The sequence below is a fragment of the Platichthys flesus genome, chromosome 3, assembly GCF_949316205.1.
Source record: "Platichthys flesus chromosome 3, fPlaFle2.1, whole genome shotgun sequence".
NCBI classification, from domain to species: domain Eukaryota; kingdom Metazoa; phylum Chordata; class Actinopteri; order Pleuronectiformes; family Pleuronectidae; genus Platichthys; species Platichthys flesus.
The window spans coordinates 15707779-15725139 of record NC_084947.1 but is presented as its reverse complement, the minus strand read 5'-3'; the positions used below and the strand labels follow the sequence as shown (position 1 = coordinate 15725139).

At 45.0% G+C, this 17361-nt stretch overlaps 1 protein-coding gene across 1 annotated transcript in view; it reads left to right on the top strand.

Annotated features, from left to right (window-relative positions):
- The window catches only part of arb2a (ARB2 cotranscriptional regulator A), a 150768-nt gene that overhangs the window by 64998 nt on the left and 68409 nt on the right, over positions 1-17361 (top strand). The window contains exon 8 of the mRNA XM_062382187.1: positions 8002-8121. Coding sequence (XP_062238171.1) covers positions 8002-8121 — 120 coding nt within the window. The remainder of the gene's footprint in view (positions 1-8001; positions 8122-17361) is intronic.

Here is a 17361-nt window from a genome sequence, read left to right as displayed (position 1 = left end):
TCCCTTTAGTGTTTCTCTCTCCATTGCAGATGCGGGAGTATCGTACCCTCCAAGTGCCTGGTGTCTAAGAGGCTAAACAGGGGGTCTTGTCGTGGTTCATACTCTGACTTGTGGACTGTACAGCGTGTGTTTCCTAAAGGACTGAGTATCCATTATTAAGCCCCTGCCTCTCCAGGACCCATTATTCCCAGCTGCAGCTGTCCGCAGGGGCAGGCTGAGATCCTTGTCCTTGTCTGTGCTTAGCAGATGACGTCCTCTATCCCCATGTTCTAACTGTACTACAGAACATCCCAAGGATTCACTAATGTACTTGCACATACAAACACACACACACACACACACACACCTACACACACACACGCACAGCAAAACCTGATTATAAACATTAAGACATTGACACACAGGCACACACACCGGTAATTGTATTTGACACAGCTCTACAGTGTTTCTCTATGGGACTGGGCTTTTGCTCTTTGTCACCTTCACCCCTTTGCCCCAATCTGTGGCCCACAAGCAATTATACAGACAGGGTTTATTTGACCTTTGGCCTGTGGTCGTGCCAAGAAGGTGAGGCTCAGCATTTCCAAGGACAGGTAGGGACTTGATTAACCTCTGAACTTGGTCAGAGGAGCGGTCAATGACCAGGGCCAGAGGGCAGCTGACCTACATGCTGCAGAGAACAAATTGGCGTGATGCCATCTCTATATTTGGGGTTGAGTGTGCTCGAGAAAAAAAACGATTTGAGTAGTGCACAAGTGTTTCTGTCTCTATGAGCTTAGTACCCATGTTTAAGGCAACTGTACTAGTACAAAGTTTTAAGGGGCCGTTAGTCAGTTAGATTGTGTGCAAGCTTTCCTGAATGCCTGTGAATCTGTTTTTCTCAACATCTGTGTGTGTGTGTGGATGCATACCTGTGTGTTTGCGTGTTTGCTCAAGGCAGAACAAGTGTAGCTGGTCTCAGATCCCTGCTCCCAATCTTCTAGTCAGGTCAACCATCAAACACATCCATCCTGCCCTCCCTCGCACCTCCTCCCTCCTTCCCCCGTCTCTCCCTGGCTCTCTCTCTTCTGTATCTGCACACAACCCTGCTGTGGATACAGGCTGACCCGAATAAAGACGTAGACACACACACAAACTCACACGCAGACACACACACAGCACCTCAGGGTCATACTGGAACAAACACAGCCTTGTCTGCCTGCCTGCTCTCCTTTGCCTTATGTCAATTAAGGGCTCGCAGTAATTTCACCTGACAATCCGGGCGGCAGCGCGAGGCTAGCCGAGATGTCACAGCGATGACCTTTCTGGCCCGCAGCCGCTCTTTTCTAATAAAGAATCTCGCAAACCCAAAGCAACTTCCTTTGTACTTTGTTAATGAGTTATTGATTTGAAACAATGCCCCGGCAAATATTGTCAGAGCCGGCTGACCCCGCCAAGGTCACGCTATTTTATTGTGTACAGTCTGAGCACGCTAATCTGCAGGTGGGATGACATGTACGCCATTGTTTCTCTTGCTCTCTCTCTTTCTTTCTCTCTTTCTTTCTCTCTCTTTCTCTCCCTCTCTCTCTCACTCTGTCCTCATAATGCACATCGCCTCACTGTGCACTTCAATCACACATCTCCACATAGATTTCTCTCACACTAGCGCGCTTGTGCAGTCGCCCCCCCCCCCACACTTCTGTTAGTCCTACACACGTTTTTCACCTCATTCTCCGTCTCCTTCTCACATCATTATATTCCCAGCTCTCCATAGGCACCGTACCTGCTAATTACCCACAATGCCACAGTCATTATTTTCCCATCTCTGCCGCTAATTTGCTCCATAGCTGCCTTTTCCCCCCACTCTCGCAGACCCATCAGCTCGCAGACAGCTTCTTGCTAACTTCAGCTCTCTGTCTGTTTGCCTCAAAAGCCAGAGAAGGAAGGAAGAAAGAAAGAAAGAAAGAAAGAAAGACGAGAAGGGGAGGAATTAAAAAAAAAAAAAGGAAAGGAGATTGCGAAGGAGTTCACATCCCAGACATTGATTAGAACGCAATTGCAAACAGGTGTCACGGCGGTCCACTTTTTAATTGTGTGCACAGAGACATGTGCGCAATCACGCACACACAAACACGGACTTACTCGCTCTAATAATCTCTTTGCTAACATGTAATTACGAACATTGCTTATTTAATATTTAATCATTAGGCCAAATGAAAACAGCCCTGCCCTGTGCTGACCAGGATATATTAAAGTGTATAATGACTGGATGGGGGTTTACCCAGTGGCCTGAGAGCAGGAGGGGACTGAGAGATTGAAGTCGGTCACACAGAGTTTATAGGAGTCTGGGTATTATTGTTGTGACTTCTTGCAGGAGAGCTCCTCTGTAATTTGAGTCGTTTGTTTCTGCCTCTTCCTTTGGAGGAAGGAACCCTGGAATTATATATTTTGTTTGTGCTGTGCGATCGTGTTGACTCTACGTCAACTGACACCTTAAGATACTTATTGACATGTTTGGGAGATTGGAACCAGTGCACCCGGGTAAAAGAGCCCAAATCCAATAAAGTTGTTTAGGCATCCCGTGACACTGTCCTGACACTTCTGGCTCCAGCATAAAGCTTCCTGAGCGTAAAAAGTATAGTGGCCCTTATCCACTAGATTCCGTCCGGTCCACACTTCTCACCGTCTCCTCGACTAAAAGTCCCAGCTCCCTCAGAAGATTTCTGAAGTTGGTGTTTTTTGGACGCCTGGGAAGGAGGAGCAGAAGGGAGGAGCAGGGAGGTCTGAAGCGGTTGTTTGTCAGAGTGTGTTGATGTTGTTAGATTCATTGTTTCCTGTGTTGGTCAGACGCTGGGTTTGTGTTGGCGTTGGGGCTGTTATTCTGGCTGCAGCACACTCCTCTCATCCGCTCTCCTCTTTCTGCTTCTCATTACAATGAATAAACACAGGGCAAGTATTGGACAGGACAACTTTAGAAGAAACAGGAGTTTGTGTGTGTGTGTGTGTCTGTGCTCGTGTGTGTGCATGTGAGTTATAGCCTGTGTGCATTCAGACCTGGAGCATGCCTCTTTGTGTGTGTGTGTGTTCAAGGGTGCAGGCAATTATGTGTGGCATTGGAACAGAGCGAGAGCTGTTATTGTGTAAGTAGTGGAAAGAGCTAAACTGAACAAATTTTTTGAAACTAGACAATTGGAAGGAAAACACATTCAACAGTTGGAACCAGTTATGGACTGAAAGTGGGATTGGTAATTCTTCACAAAGTTGCGTTGCAGGTTGTGTAGAAGTTTTAATGGTGACATCAGTTTTTAACACATAATCAGCGTTCAGCAGAAACCTGCCTAAAGCTGGGTTTTTGGTCAGTTCACTCACTGTAGCCTTTTGTATTGTGGAAAAATGGATATATACAGTAGATCGCTCAAAGCTGTGTTTGGCAGAATCCTCACTGTACTGACTGAGCTGTCCAATCGCTGAGCATATATCACTTTAAGCACAAGCTGTGTGATGAAGGTACTTACACAAGATTGCACCACAGGGAGCTGTCTGCGCTAGAGGTCGTGATGGCTGACAATAAATGCAGTTCGGTTTGCATGCATGTGTGTGTGTGTGTGTGTGTGTGTGTGTGTGTGTGTGTGTGTGTGTGTGTGTGTGTGTGTGTGTGTGTGTGTGTGTGTGTGTGTGTGTGTGTGTGTGTGTGTGTGTGTGTGTGTGTGTGTGTGTGTGTGTGTGTGTGTGTGTGTGTGTGTGTGTGTGTGAGAGTGTGTGTGATTAGCTACCTTTGGGGACTAATTCCAGACTAGAGATCTCTAAATCAGCTTGTCCAAACGGGGACTAAAGTCATGTACCTGTTTGTGAAAAAGATAATTTTGGGGTCATTGGTTAAAGAGGCTGTTTGTAAGTTTTCTCTGCTGCCAACTGTGGTTTCTCCCTGGCAGCAGGTGGTGATTATACTAAACCCTCTTTGTAGCGCTTCTTCTTCAGGACAGGCTTGACACTACGCCAACACACTCCCAGAAAGGGGACTATACTACAATATATATATATATATATATATAAAGCCAATCCCAGCTGACTTTGGGCGAGGACACCCAGTGCATCACAGTGCTCAGGAAACACCCATCCAATCTCACATTTACAACCACAAACAATTTGGTGTCTCCAATTAACCTAAGCTGCAAGTGTCAGGACTGTGGGAGAAAGCCAAGGGACCTTTCAGACACGAGGAGAACATGCAAACTCTGTAGAGAAAGGTTCAGGTTCTAGCTGGGGATCAGGTTTAAACCCAGACCCTTGCTGTTGCAATGTGACAGTGCTAACAACTGCACCATCTTGCCGCCCCGGTAGAGTTTCAGTAGAGGCAAATAGAAGCAGCACAAAGGTTACCGCTGCTGAATGCTGTTGCTTTCCACTGCTGGAGAAAGTCCTTGGCGAGTACAGGAAGGAAGTTTGATGCTCAACTAAACTTATCTGCTGTTAGTGCTGATGTAGTAGCAAAGCTTACAAGCACCTTTCAGGTTAGGGTTATGTTAAGGTCAGAATTTGGCAACTAGGGGTTATCATTTGGGTGAATTTAAAGCTATGTAATGTCCTTAAAGTGTGTGTGTGTGTGTGTGTGCGTGTTGCAAATTGCAACTCAACAGCTGAACCTGTCAGACTCCTCTCCTCTGCTCGACTCACGGAGAGGCTGTATACCCACCACAATGTGTACGGCTCTCTCTAACTCTCTCTCTCTCTCTTCCACATCCCCTCTGTCTATCCGTACCTCTCCACTCTCTGCTCCTTCGTCTCTGGCTCTCCCACCATTTTTATTTCTTTTTGATAATAGTTAGCTGTCAGCATCTGGAGACTGTCTGGTCCTGAGACTGTCTCGGGAGCCGATTTGTGTTTTATATTCTCTGCGGGGACAGTATGGATCCCTATGTATGTAAACACACACAAACAGTGCACTCCCTCAAGTGTCCCTTGACAGTCATGGCTGAAGGATGTTGGCAACAGGTGTGCAGTTGGGATGCAACTCTTGACAGTGCTGGCAGATGCACTCACAGCACACACACACGCTCACAGCACACAAACACACATGCACACACTCTAACACACACAAACAAACTGGGGGGGGAACTGTGAAAAAATAAATAAATAAGCTAGGATACTGTGTGAGAGCCGGTGACAGGAAGCCGGTCTCGCAGGGCAGTGTGTTCCACCGCAGCTAATTAACCCCGGGAAATAATTGCTACAATATGCAAATGCCGTTTAGATAATTCACTACACTGCCATGCCAGGTAGTCAGTCACTCTGTCGCCTGCCGCTGAGGGTGCAGGCAAAGAGAGTGTGTCGTTGTTGTGTGTATATATGCGTGTGAGGTTGGGTGATGGAGTCAGGAGCACGGGGAGGAACTTGTTTGCCACCATGCCGACATCAAACATACTTTTTCAGAAAATTAGGAGTGTGATTCACAGTATATCAATAAAAACCCTCCTCTTGTTTTTACTTTGACTGAAAAAATCTGATGTTATTCGTTGTCACATTTTTACCTCAGCCATGGAGGTCATGTTTTTGTCAATGTTTAATTATTTGGTTGACAGGATTACACAAAATCTACCAGGAAACCTGATTGAAGGATGCGATATGTTTTCCCAGCGAATACTTGATTCACCAAAAAAATAAATTTAGGACACTGATATCTAATGAGTTTGTGTTAGTTGGTGCAGCTGTATTGAATTCAAGGGAACTGTCGGGGCTTGGCGAAGGTATGAGCTCTTTTGAGGGCATTTTTAGTTTGAATGTCTGTTTTTCGGTAGTGATATTGGAAAAACTACCCAACAGATTACCATGAAAATACTGGAGCTGGAAGGATGCGGTGTTTGTTAGGAAAGAACCCACTAGAATTTGATGCAGATTCATATCAGGGTGTGGATCCATTAGTTTCTTGAGCATTGCAGGATTGATTTTCCAAAAGGGAATAATTCATGGATCATGATGACAAAATCTGACAAATTTAGGGAACCTTTATATAAGAGTGTATTTACTCTGGAGCAGATCCCAATGTTATAAAATTTGGATCGGTGTGATTAAAATTGTGGTTTCACAAAGGCACTGTAGTGCCATAGTGGAGGTATGTGTGGAGTGCCATTCTAGCTTCTTTAAACAATTTTGGAAGTTTCTGATATGAAATATAAAGGTGCATAAAGGTGCCAAACCCTGCCTCATGTCTCCCTTGTCACTAAAGCGTGGGTGGAGAAGTGGACAAAAACTAGAGATGTGCTGAGAAGAACAGGTGGACTCAGCAGAGGAGAAGTTGAAGGTATAGAAGAGAGGGAGGGAGGGAGGAAGGGAGGGAGGCTAATGAAATGGGCTTCGCAGATGAAGGGTGACATGGCGAAGGAGAGAGGAGGGAGACTTCAAAGCACTTTGATGCCACAGCCTTTCAGACAGACAACTCTGCTTCAGCAGCCAACCGCTCCAATAACACATCCACACACACACACAAACATCCACACACGCATACACACAAGCACACGCACAGCCGTGGTGGCAGAAGGGCAGGGCAGAGCAGAGTTGCCTGCTCTTGCATCACGCTCTGTGAATGGAAGTAGGTTCTGACACTCCAACCTCCACATGCTAATCTGGCAGTAAACACAAACACTCTGACAGGTTAATTTACCTCTTGACAAACACTGCAACGAAAACACACATCAGCACACCATCAAGCAGCGCAGGCGCACACAATGCACACAAACTTGTACACACAGACAAAGTATCATCAAATCACAAGCTGTCTTATGCTTTCTTGTAAAAGTAAAGACCATATTTTGGGTTTCGTCGATGTGTTGTGAACGCTTCCTCTCGGTGTGTATCCTCATGAGAGCGACTGTTGAAGTATTTATCTCCCTGTAATAATGTACCGTCTCACTTAGCAAAATACAAACACATTCATGTAAACAAACCTAATTGTTTCTTAAGTTGCTTCCTCTGTCCTTTACCTTGCATCACTCATTTTTTGTTTTGGCGTCACACAGAAGAGTTTGACACCCAATTAACAGATAGGTCACGTTCTCTTTAGGCCATGTGTTTGTTTTTCGAGGTTTTCTTTTTTTACATATGCATGTGTATGCTAATTAGGAGAAATGTGTGTGTGCTTGTGTGTGCTTGTGTGTGCTTGTGTACATGTAAATCCAGACAGCGGATACACGGCAGAGCCAGGTGTAGTGTTACTTCTTGTGGGAATGTATCGTTGAATTCTATTGTGGACCAGACAGTTTGATAGGAAATCAAAGTCTAAAATCAATGTCACAAGTTCATTAACGGATGCCCTTTTCCCGCCTGTACTTTGACTATTGTTCTCTTCAGCCCTGGATAAGTGCTTACATCTCTGGTTAATTAAAGATGTCTTCTAGCTGCGTGTTGGTGTGTGTTGGTGTGTGTGTGTGTGTGTGTTCTGCACGTGCATGTGTGCAGAAGGAGGACATATGTAGGTTTTTTAATCGTGGATTGTGTGATAGTGTGTGCACCGCTACGTGTCTGTATGTTATTTGTTCATATGCATTTGTATATCTTCTCTCTATTGTTTTTTCTTTTGACCTTCCCCTAGCGTCGTCCCATTATGCCTCTACTGGTGTATAGATGGATCATCGATTCAGCAACAGGGTACAAATTAAGATTTAAACGTTATGTCTCCCAGGCTATTGAGTTTTACATTTAGGGCATTTGCAATATGCAAGACTTATTGATCTGCTGTAGTGTGGCTCTTTATAGAAATCACCTCAGGCCACCACCACCACTTTTTTTTTGGTTTCTCTTTGCATACCTCTCTTTTTGGCTGGCCCCGGGGTTGCCAGTTTTGATTCTTCAGCATTAAATTAGAGTCTGACAACTCCATCGATGTTTAAGTCTCATTGGCAGGACACCATAAATGTTTCTTAATTGCGCGGCTAACTTGTCAGAGTTTGTTGACAGAGTTCAAGCTCACAATGTTTCCTTCAGTCAATTTGGTCATGGATCCAACATGTGTTTGTGTGTGTGTTGCAGGAAAATGGCTCCTCCGAGGAACACGTGCTGTACGTGTGGGACAACTTTGTGTCCAAAGCCGCTGCCAAGAATGTCTTCATCATGGCCCACAGCTACGGAGGGCTGTCTTTCGTTGAACTGGTGAGTGTTGTAGTTTTCCACTTATCCTTCCTACCTCCCACTGACATAAAGACACACTGATACACACAATGCACTTCTGTCAGCACAATCACTCTGGAACATGTTCATTCTGGAAAATCTGCGTATTCCATCTCTTATGCAGACTCAAATTTGAGTTTACAATGCTACAGAACAAACAGTACATGCATACATGCATGCAAGATAGTCGCGTTAAAAAACGACATGTTCAATCCTGCACGCACATACATGTAAATACAAACATGCAGAGCAGTACAAGACCGGTCACCTCAGGGAGACGGGCATGTGAAACATCGTGTAACAATTAAAAATAAATAGCATTTGGTTTCTTTGAAAAAGGGACTGCTTCTGTAACCAATCTGGCTCATCCTTGTCCTTGGGCAGTATCCCCCTCCTCTACTCATCCTCACATCAAGAGTATGAAGGAATGAGGGGTAAAGGAGAACGCTGGATAGCTCAATCTAGGGATGGCAGTACAACAACAGTGGTACTGTAAAGGCAGGTCTGCTGTGTAGCATGCAGATCTCGCAGCTCTAGGAGCGACAGACGATAGGTCGAGAGACGGTGGGAGGAAAGAGGATTTAAAAGAATCAATGGTACACAGGAGAGGGGGGAAATAAAAGTTTGTCCAGCTTGTTGGCTTTATAACTGCACCCTTGAGCTAAATTGCCCGAAAGTGTCAAGTTGTTCTTCAGTAAGCTTCAGTGTTCAGATGGCCAATACTTTGATGGTAAGTTATCATGAGGTTGTTTGTACCCTGATAGGTCAGTACTTACTGTTTGACCTTTCCTCCATACAGTTAAGCAATGAAAACAGTAGCACTCTGTTTAGTCCTGACCAGTATAATAAATTATAAGATGTAGAGATTGGTTGTAGAGTATTTACAGTTAATATATAGGGGGAAGAAGTATACGTTGTTTCTGTTTTTTACAATAGAAAATATAATGATATAATACTACTAATAACTATGATTTATTATAAGAAAAATACTATATATTTTGGGCTCATATTACTACGTGTCGTAATTAAACAAATTCAGCAGATTAGTGTATAAAACAAATATATACATAAGTAGGCTATATATAAGTATGCGTGTATTTACAGCCAGTCTATAGCCAAGCTTGTTAAACTATATTGAGTTCCTCTTCTTCTCTCTATAATTTACTTAACAGTGCCTGTGGTTTCTCGATCTGAAGGATTCCCTCCTACATTCTACATTGTTCAGGATACACACTCTTTTCTTAGGTAGCGGAGGAGGAGGGAGGCAGCAGAGTGAGGAAGTGGCTAGTGGGGGATTGAAGGTGGGCGCTTGTCCCACCGGTGATTTCAGGAATATTTTATTTTCTCTCTTCCTCTTTCACCTACTCTTTTTTTCTGTTGTTTAGTATTTTGTAATTTTAATTTAGCTGCTAAATATTCATGCAGTGTTTTGTCCCTGACAGCCTCACAATCTCCTGGGCTTTCTCCCTGTGTGACGAAGAGTAGCTATTCTCTCTATTTGTATCTTTCCTGTCTCTCTGTGTTTCCTTCAGTGGCAAGGTGTGTAAGTGTGTGTAAGTGTGTGTTTGTGTGTGTGTGTGTGTGTGTGTGTGTGTGTGTGTGTGTGTGTGTGTGTGTGTGTGTGTGTGTGTGTGTGTGTGTGTGTGTGTGTGTGTGTGTGTGTGTGTGTGTGTGTGTGTGTGTGTGTGTGTGTGTGTGTGTGTGTGTGTGTGTGTTTAGAGTAGAGGCCTCAACAAGGCTCTAACTGCTCTCTTTTATGTGATATCCCTGTCATGTGAAAGCCCTCTTAAAAACACTCAGACAATATGTGCATATATAGCAGATTCAGTATGGCGGCGATAACATCAAAACAGACTTGAAAGACTCCTTGTGTTCACTTCAAGTAACAGTGTGTTAGAATACGCCATTGTCAGGTCTCCCTGGAGGCCATCCCAGACTCTGTTGTCTATCAGTGTCGAAACTCCTTCACCTCCTCCAACCTGACACCAACACAAACATATACATAGTCACCCTTACTTTTTAAAAACACTATATATTGCACTATATATTTTTGTTTCAGAGAATTGTTCATATAAACCCTTTTTTTTTTAATCAAATGCCCTCAACCTTCTCTCTACCTGCAGACGTGCACCTGCCATACTGAATACAATAGGCAGCCACTATACTCGTCTTACTTGTTAGTGGTCTGTTTAGCTCTCTCCCTCACAGCGTGCACACTTGTGCGCGCAAAAAGTACACACACTAACGGGCACATGCCGTCTTCTTAATTGAGGAGAAAGTGGTCCGGCGGGATGGGATGGGAAGTGTGTGCGCATGGGCAGGCGGGTGGAGAGGGGAGCCTTGCGGGATGAACCGCTTGACACATGAGAAGACCCAGAGAAAACAAGCTGTCTGCGGGTTAATTACCGCTCCCCTCTGCAGTTAATAAATACATTTCTGATCAAGCACATCAAACAGGGGCCCGCCATTAATTTCTGCTGCTCGCTGCGGAGCATGTTAGCCCCTGTTTGGAGTGCTCAAGTGTTACATTGCAATTTGATTTCTTTTAAAACACTTCACAGTGTGTACGGACTAATTATAGATACATCAAAGGGTAGCTAACTGCCTTTGAATGGGAGAAAGACAGGCTTGTGCTGCAGGGGGAAGGGGAAGGCGCCCCCACCTTTTTTTTTTTGGCCCTTTTTGGCCCTTTTTCCCCTTTTTCCCCATTCTCGAGCTATCGCATGATCCATCCCTCCATCTCAGCTCAATGTTTCCCACTTCTGTCCTTCTCTCTGTCTCTCCCTCAGAGTCTGTTGTCTCCTCTGACATCTGTTTTCATGCTCGGCCAGCCTGTTCCTCCCTGCTCCTCCTCCTCCTCCTCCTCTGTCTCACTCAGCTGTGGAGTTTTAAAGGAAGTTGGGAACCCAGTATACTTACATTTCTTCTAGGTGTTAGCCTGTGGACTTCTCTCTCTGTCATGGAAACAACACACACATAAATTGGCCATGCTCGTTAAGGTTCCAAGTTCACATTATGCGTTCTTCACCCGAGGGCGAAATCTCACCCGAGAACGTACCAGCGAGATGAAGGGGCCGAGGCGATGGAGACATAGAGAGTAAGGGCCCTGCCTCCACCTCTCCCTCTGCTCAGCCTGTCTTTTTCATCTTTCCTCGTTGCCGGGAGTGAGGTGGGGGTGAGCCTGGAAGAGGCGGTGGTGGTGGTGATGCTGAGGAAGGGTTGTCTCACCTGAACTAACCTCCCCGCTCGCAGAGTGAAAAAGGAGCTCTCTTATTGGATAGGACAAGGGGCAGCATTATATAAGGTCTTATGTAAGAATGCATCTGTCTCCCAGTACACAAATGTGTGGGTGCCAACCAGACAACCAGCCAGCCGCCACAACAGCCCTTCAAACACACGAGTACAGATTTTTAGTGTCCTCTACAAACAGGCCATATACATACAGTACATGCCTGCAAAGTATCTGCCTGCACACTCTCTGGATAGCGCCATCTGTTTCAATCTATAATGAATATGGCTTGTTTTCTCTCTGCCGTCCTTGGTTTCATGTGTGTGTGTGTGTGCGTCTGTGTGTAAGTTGTGGTTAAGTGTCAGATGTGGGAAGAGATGCTCGAGGTGAGACAGACAGATATGGAGGTTTTCTTCGCTCCTTGTGGACTTCAGCGTTTCACCGGTGTGTGTGTGTGTGGAGGATGAGGAAGATGAGACACTGCTGGGTGAATCAGACTCAGTCGGAGGAGAAGTTTGTTTTACACCGCTCAGAGTTTAAAAAGTGGCTGAATTTCCGGGATCTACGGTAACCTTAGACTGAACGAGAAGTATTTATGTTTTATGGAATAGGAAGTGGCGTTTAGATAAACAAGTTATCTTGCGAATTGTTTATGTCTAAGCAGATTCACAAGTTGAAGAAAAGCTACTTTCCATTAATGCTCTTTGCAATTTCTCAGTAAAATAAAACCAGTTTTAAATTATTTGTTTGGTTTGCTTAGCCAGTTTTTAGGTTTATGAACTGAGCCCTTTCACCACGATTCTCCCTCCCGAAATCCAGTCGGCTTTGCAGCCCCCATTTCCTTCGTCCCCCTAATTCTGCCTCTCTCAGACGTGGTGACCCTCGGGCCAGCAGCGGTGCCAGCTCTGCCCTCTGTGCAGGGCTCTGGGTCTGGCAGTGGTCTGCACTGCTCCATGACTGGCATGGCAACAGTGAACTGGACACACGGTTCCTCAGTGTGTGTGTGCAAACACTGTTTTTCCACTCCACACGGCTTCATTGCTGTTCCCCGTGTGGCTTTTATATAAGTTTGAGGATTTCCATGAATTGCAGGTTGGCTGTGTCAGAGGTCTGTAGAGCAATTGCCACAATCTGCAGACCCAAGTTTACAACTTTTCAAAATGAAAGCTCTGTTATTCAGCTCAATATGTCAAGCATTGCAACAACAAAATGATGTTTTACTTTGTAAATAAATTGCTAAAGAGGAAGTGATCAGCACCTGCGCTGTCCGTGAATGTCTGCTTAATTTGGACTGATATGGTGAAGATAGATACGCTATTTGTCATTTTTCTTCTCATGCATTTAGTTCTACATATAAAAACAAAGGCATTTTGGTTTGTGTCTTGAAATAATAACTGAACTCATGGTTAAGATTATTCCACACTTTCCTAAATGTTAAAACTCAAGCAAAACAAGTCAGTAAATAAGTCAAATTGGTTGGTTTCCACCATGTTTTCAGTGTTTGTGTTTTCCTTGACTAAACACCACACGGTCCAACCTGTCTGCTGAATATACAGACATAAAATTGACATTGCTCTTCTCGCAGTATCTTAATCCAAGTCAGACGGCAAACTTGTTTATTTCCGTAAAAAAGTGGACTGTTCCTTTAAACTCAGTCAAAATAAGTTCCCCATTTATATCCACATGTATCTGAAATGCATGTGATGCCCCAGTGCAACCTTCACCTGGGTTCATCACCACGCAAGCAAAAAAAAAACACTTTAATTTGTTGACAAAATCATCCCAACTGAGAAAAACGTCAGGCTGTGAAAACCCCCTCGTCTCATGTTGTATGCACGTCTCTTCCGCCTTCGTAACTCCGAGTGCCGGCCTGTCTGTTGCTTCTGGAGGGGATGAAGAGAAGGTTTGTTTTTATCTCAAGGTTCTCCATAGCTGGCGGGCTTGCAAGCGGTGCAGGAGCAGTGCGGTTTCCTGTGTGTACGTCTGCCTGCCGTGTGCTAACGTGCATGTGTGCGTGTGTCCGTCTATATCTGCAGGAGGGTGCACACATATCGCATCATGGGTTCAGTGTTTGATTGTGTGAATGTGCATTTATGTATATGTGCATGTCGTGTGTGTTTGTGTTCGTGTGTGTGTGTGTCAGCCCTATACTGGAGAAGCCTCTAACAGCTTGGTGGAAAGAAGAGCCACGTTAGAGAAGAGAAGAGGAAAGGAGGAAAAGGAGGAGAGGAGGAGAGGAGGAGAGGCGATGATAAATGGCCGGGGCACACTAGCAGAAATTAGTGGAGCCGTATGCAAAGCTGTGGCATTTTGTTTGATGTGAAACAAAAGGACCACCACGACAAAAGTGCCTGCCAGCCAGCACAGCAGGACAGCAGCCCTTAGGACATACACCATCCCCGCTGATGGGGTGTGTGTGGCTGTGGTTGTGTGTCTGCACTTGTCCATGTATGTGGTAACGCATGCATATCATGCATACTCCTGTTTTCTAGTACTGTCTATATCGTGCATATTATCCCTCTCTGTGTTCCTGTGCGGCACTCGTAATGATAGACAATGCCGGGCCCTTTGTGCTCCATGAAAAGACGCGGCTTGTTCCCTCAGAGCGGCTACAGCATATTTGCTCTATTAAGCAGCTGAAATATAGACGTCTAATTTCTTTGTGAATGAACAGGCATCTTAGAGAGCGGCTCTCCTCTTAACATAAGGATGTAAATTGAACTGTTTAAATGTCAGGGCTAGCAAGCTGATTTGATTCAAATTGATTTGCTTGTTTCTGGAGAAAAGACCTTCCTTTTTCCCGAAACCTTAGCCGCGCTGCCTGCCGCAGATAGACCAAGGTCTTTCTTTAACACATTGTGGGGCGTCTGGATTCTTCTATCTGCTGTGATTATGTACAAATGGCCTTCATTTGCCATCCATTTCAAAGCCGTAGTGCGGCATTGTGGCCAGAGGCAGATGACGCAGACCAAATTACAGCGGGTTTGCTGCCTGAAAAGGAAACTGACACAATAGGCTTTGTGAAGTATTCCCTTCAATACGTCGGCATTATTCTCACCTTTGTTGGTGCTTCTCTCTATGTTTCAGGAGCATCTTTGCTTTCTAGATTACATTTGGTGTGTTGAAGAGGAGTGTGTTTGTGTGTGTGTGTGTGTCACTCTTGTCTCCCTCGTACAATTTTGTCAATATCCAGAGAAATTGATTTTGTGCGAGAGTTTTCGCATTTTTTAATTTATTGCATTTTTTTTTTCTATTGCTTTCCTTATTAATTCTTGTCTTGTTTTATTGTTGTACAGGCGCTGTCTGTTTATTAGTCATTTTTGCAGCTGCCTCTTTTTGTTGTACGTATACTGCTCGCCTCTTTTTTTATTCAGGTTCTTTCGATAATATCTCAATAACCTGGAGGGAAGCAGCCTCAGCCCCCGAGGCAGGACAAAATGAATACAGGTGGCCAGAATACAGAGTGGATCACATCTGTCCATTGAGTTGTCCTCTGTCATGTGTCCTGTTCGCTGCCAGCATCTTTTTTTTTTACCCCCCCCATTTCCTCTTATACCTATTTTATTCCAAAGTTAGCAAGCATACAATTGACTCCTTTGCCACTGCCTTTCTGTTTGTTCCCCTTTGAGTCATGCTCCCTCCCTCACCTCACTGCAAGTGTTGCTTACAGCATGTTATATGGGGGGGGGGGGGGGGGGCAGTTTGTCACATTGTTTCCAAGATGTAAAGTGGAAAAAGTTCCGCATTAGCATCTTGACAGAATTATTGTGTTCACCCAGGTGTCATGTTTCCATCACTGCCAATCAGAGAAGCCAGGGAGTGACTGCCGACTGTACCCATTGCAGACATAAGCTAGATGACAGTGTTTTGTTTTACCTGTGGAAACATTACATTACTCACTACCTGACTTGCTAACCAGTGAGGATCAATGCTGTCAATGAAATGGATTTGAAGAACTTTATATTTACAATATCAGTGATTTGTCCTCATGCAGTTTGTGAATGTCCATATATTTCCCTGCCATTTCGTAACCACACACGGGCCTGTTACACACAACCAGCTCATGCCATGGAGACCAACGTTATGTGAGGGGTGGATTTTCTCTCATCTGTAGTGAATCCAGTCAGCGGGGGTGAGATTCAGCGGATGCTCCTGGAGGGCAGTGGCAGCTCAGAAAAGGCAGACTGGCAAGAGAGGCTCTCGGGGAAGTGATTCACCCTGTGTGCAGTCTGTTAACAGCTGTTTCCATGAACTGCGTTTCAGGAGTACCATAGGTGTGAAATAATTATATAAAGAGTCCATGTTCTATTGCATTGTTTCGTACATCTCAAACTTTTGCTCTCTTGAATGGGGCAGGGTTAAAAAGGTCGTCTGAGACATAACCAACCACCGAGGGCGAATCGAGGCAACACGCGCACACACATACATGCATTGTATATAGTTTATGTTTCTTTGGATATTTGTGTCTTGTTCGGATTAAATTCTCCTCTAATATACTCAGCAGCCCAGAGGCAGATATGGAGCTGTTGCTCTCACCTCGAGCTCTGACACTGGACTGGTCGATACGCTCCAGGATTGTTTGAATTGTGGAAGAACCCATATGTGTCGTTTACACTAGTTCTATGTGTCTGTCTCGTCTCGGTGGAAGTCTGTAGTTTGACTTCCCAGCTGTCGGGTTTTTTTTTTTTTCCCATGACCAGTTCAGCAAGTCCCCGTCTAACCATTTTTTCCTACCCACAAGAAAAGCGATCCATGGACACTGTTTCCCATATAGTGTGTAATTAAGGCATGCATCACTTCTAATTGGTGCGTATTAGGTTTTTGATTGAGGCCAATTCCAGGCTCCAGTTTATAAAAGTATCGGCAGCTGTTTGTTTTCAGGAGTTTTTTTCTCCTCCAGTCCTTGGACCAGTGTGTTTTTCAAATGCCCGAGCGGGGCCTTTCACCGGGGTCGCCGAAACACACGAGGTTGCCACGGCGACGTAATTGAAAATCATTACATCTCAAACAAGTATTGTGGAGGTGACTATTCAGAAGTGTCTCACCTTTTTGTCTTCCTGTTTTTTTTTTTTTCTTCACCCTCCCCCCTCCCCCCCCCCCCCCCATGAAAAGGAAGTGAAGAATCCATCTGTCCTCGGCGCATCATTGTGCTAATGCTCCTTTCTAATCCCCCTTGTCCTGCTCCGCCCGGCCCGTAGCCCACCTCTTCAACACGGGGGTCTTTTTCTTGCCACTTTTATGATATCAGAAGCAAAGGCCTGGATGAAGTTCATTTGAGTCCAGTCAAATCTTGAGGGATTCATCATTACATATTTACTGGCTGAGGCTGATCTTGCTGTAAGGTTCTACCCTCGTCCCATTGATCCAGTGCGCATGTTCACTCCTGAGGTTACGGGACGTGCCTCCATTTGCATAAGGCCCTGGGCAAGGTTCTTTCCACCATTGATTGGCCTGTCCATGAGCGCCCCGTGCCTTCTCACATTGATCACTTTGTTTTTTCCCGGAGACAGTGCTACTCAGAGTTCAGCTCCTGCTCCGGCGTATCAGACCTGCCGGAGGAAGAGGGAGGGAGGGAGGGAGGGAGAGAGAGAGAGAGAGAGAGAGAGAGAGAGAGAAGACAAAAAAAGAAAGAGGGAGCATGGGAGAGAGGGGAGACTCGGAGTCAGAGGGGGTTGATGGAGAAAGTTTGGAGCTAATATCTTTATGTTTTATCGAATACTTTCACTTTGAATTTTGACACCCGGGTTGAAAAAGAAATCAAGTCCAGTTTCACCCTGCTGCCCCATGTGTCCTTTCTCCTTCAGCCTCTGAGCTGCAGCAGCTGCATGAGGAGGTAAACTCATATTCTTCTGTATACTGACACAACAACATCATTTTTAACTCGTGTTGAACGTTCACTCTATTTTACCTTTGGCCTTATACCTGCACGGACGTCCTTCTCCCCCCCCCCCCCCCTTGGTCAGTGCTCGTCAAGGAATCCCTGCTCTCCATCT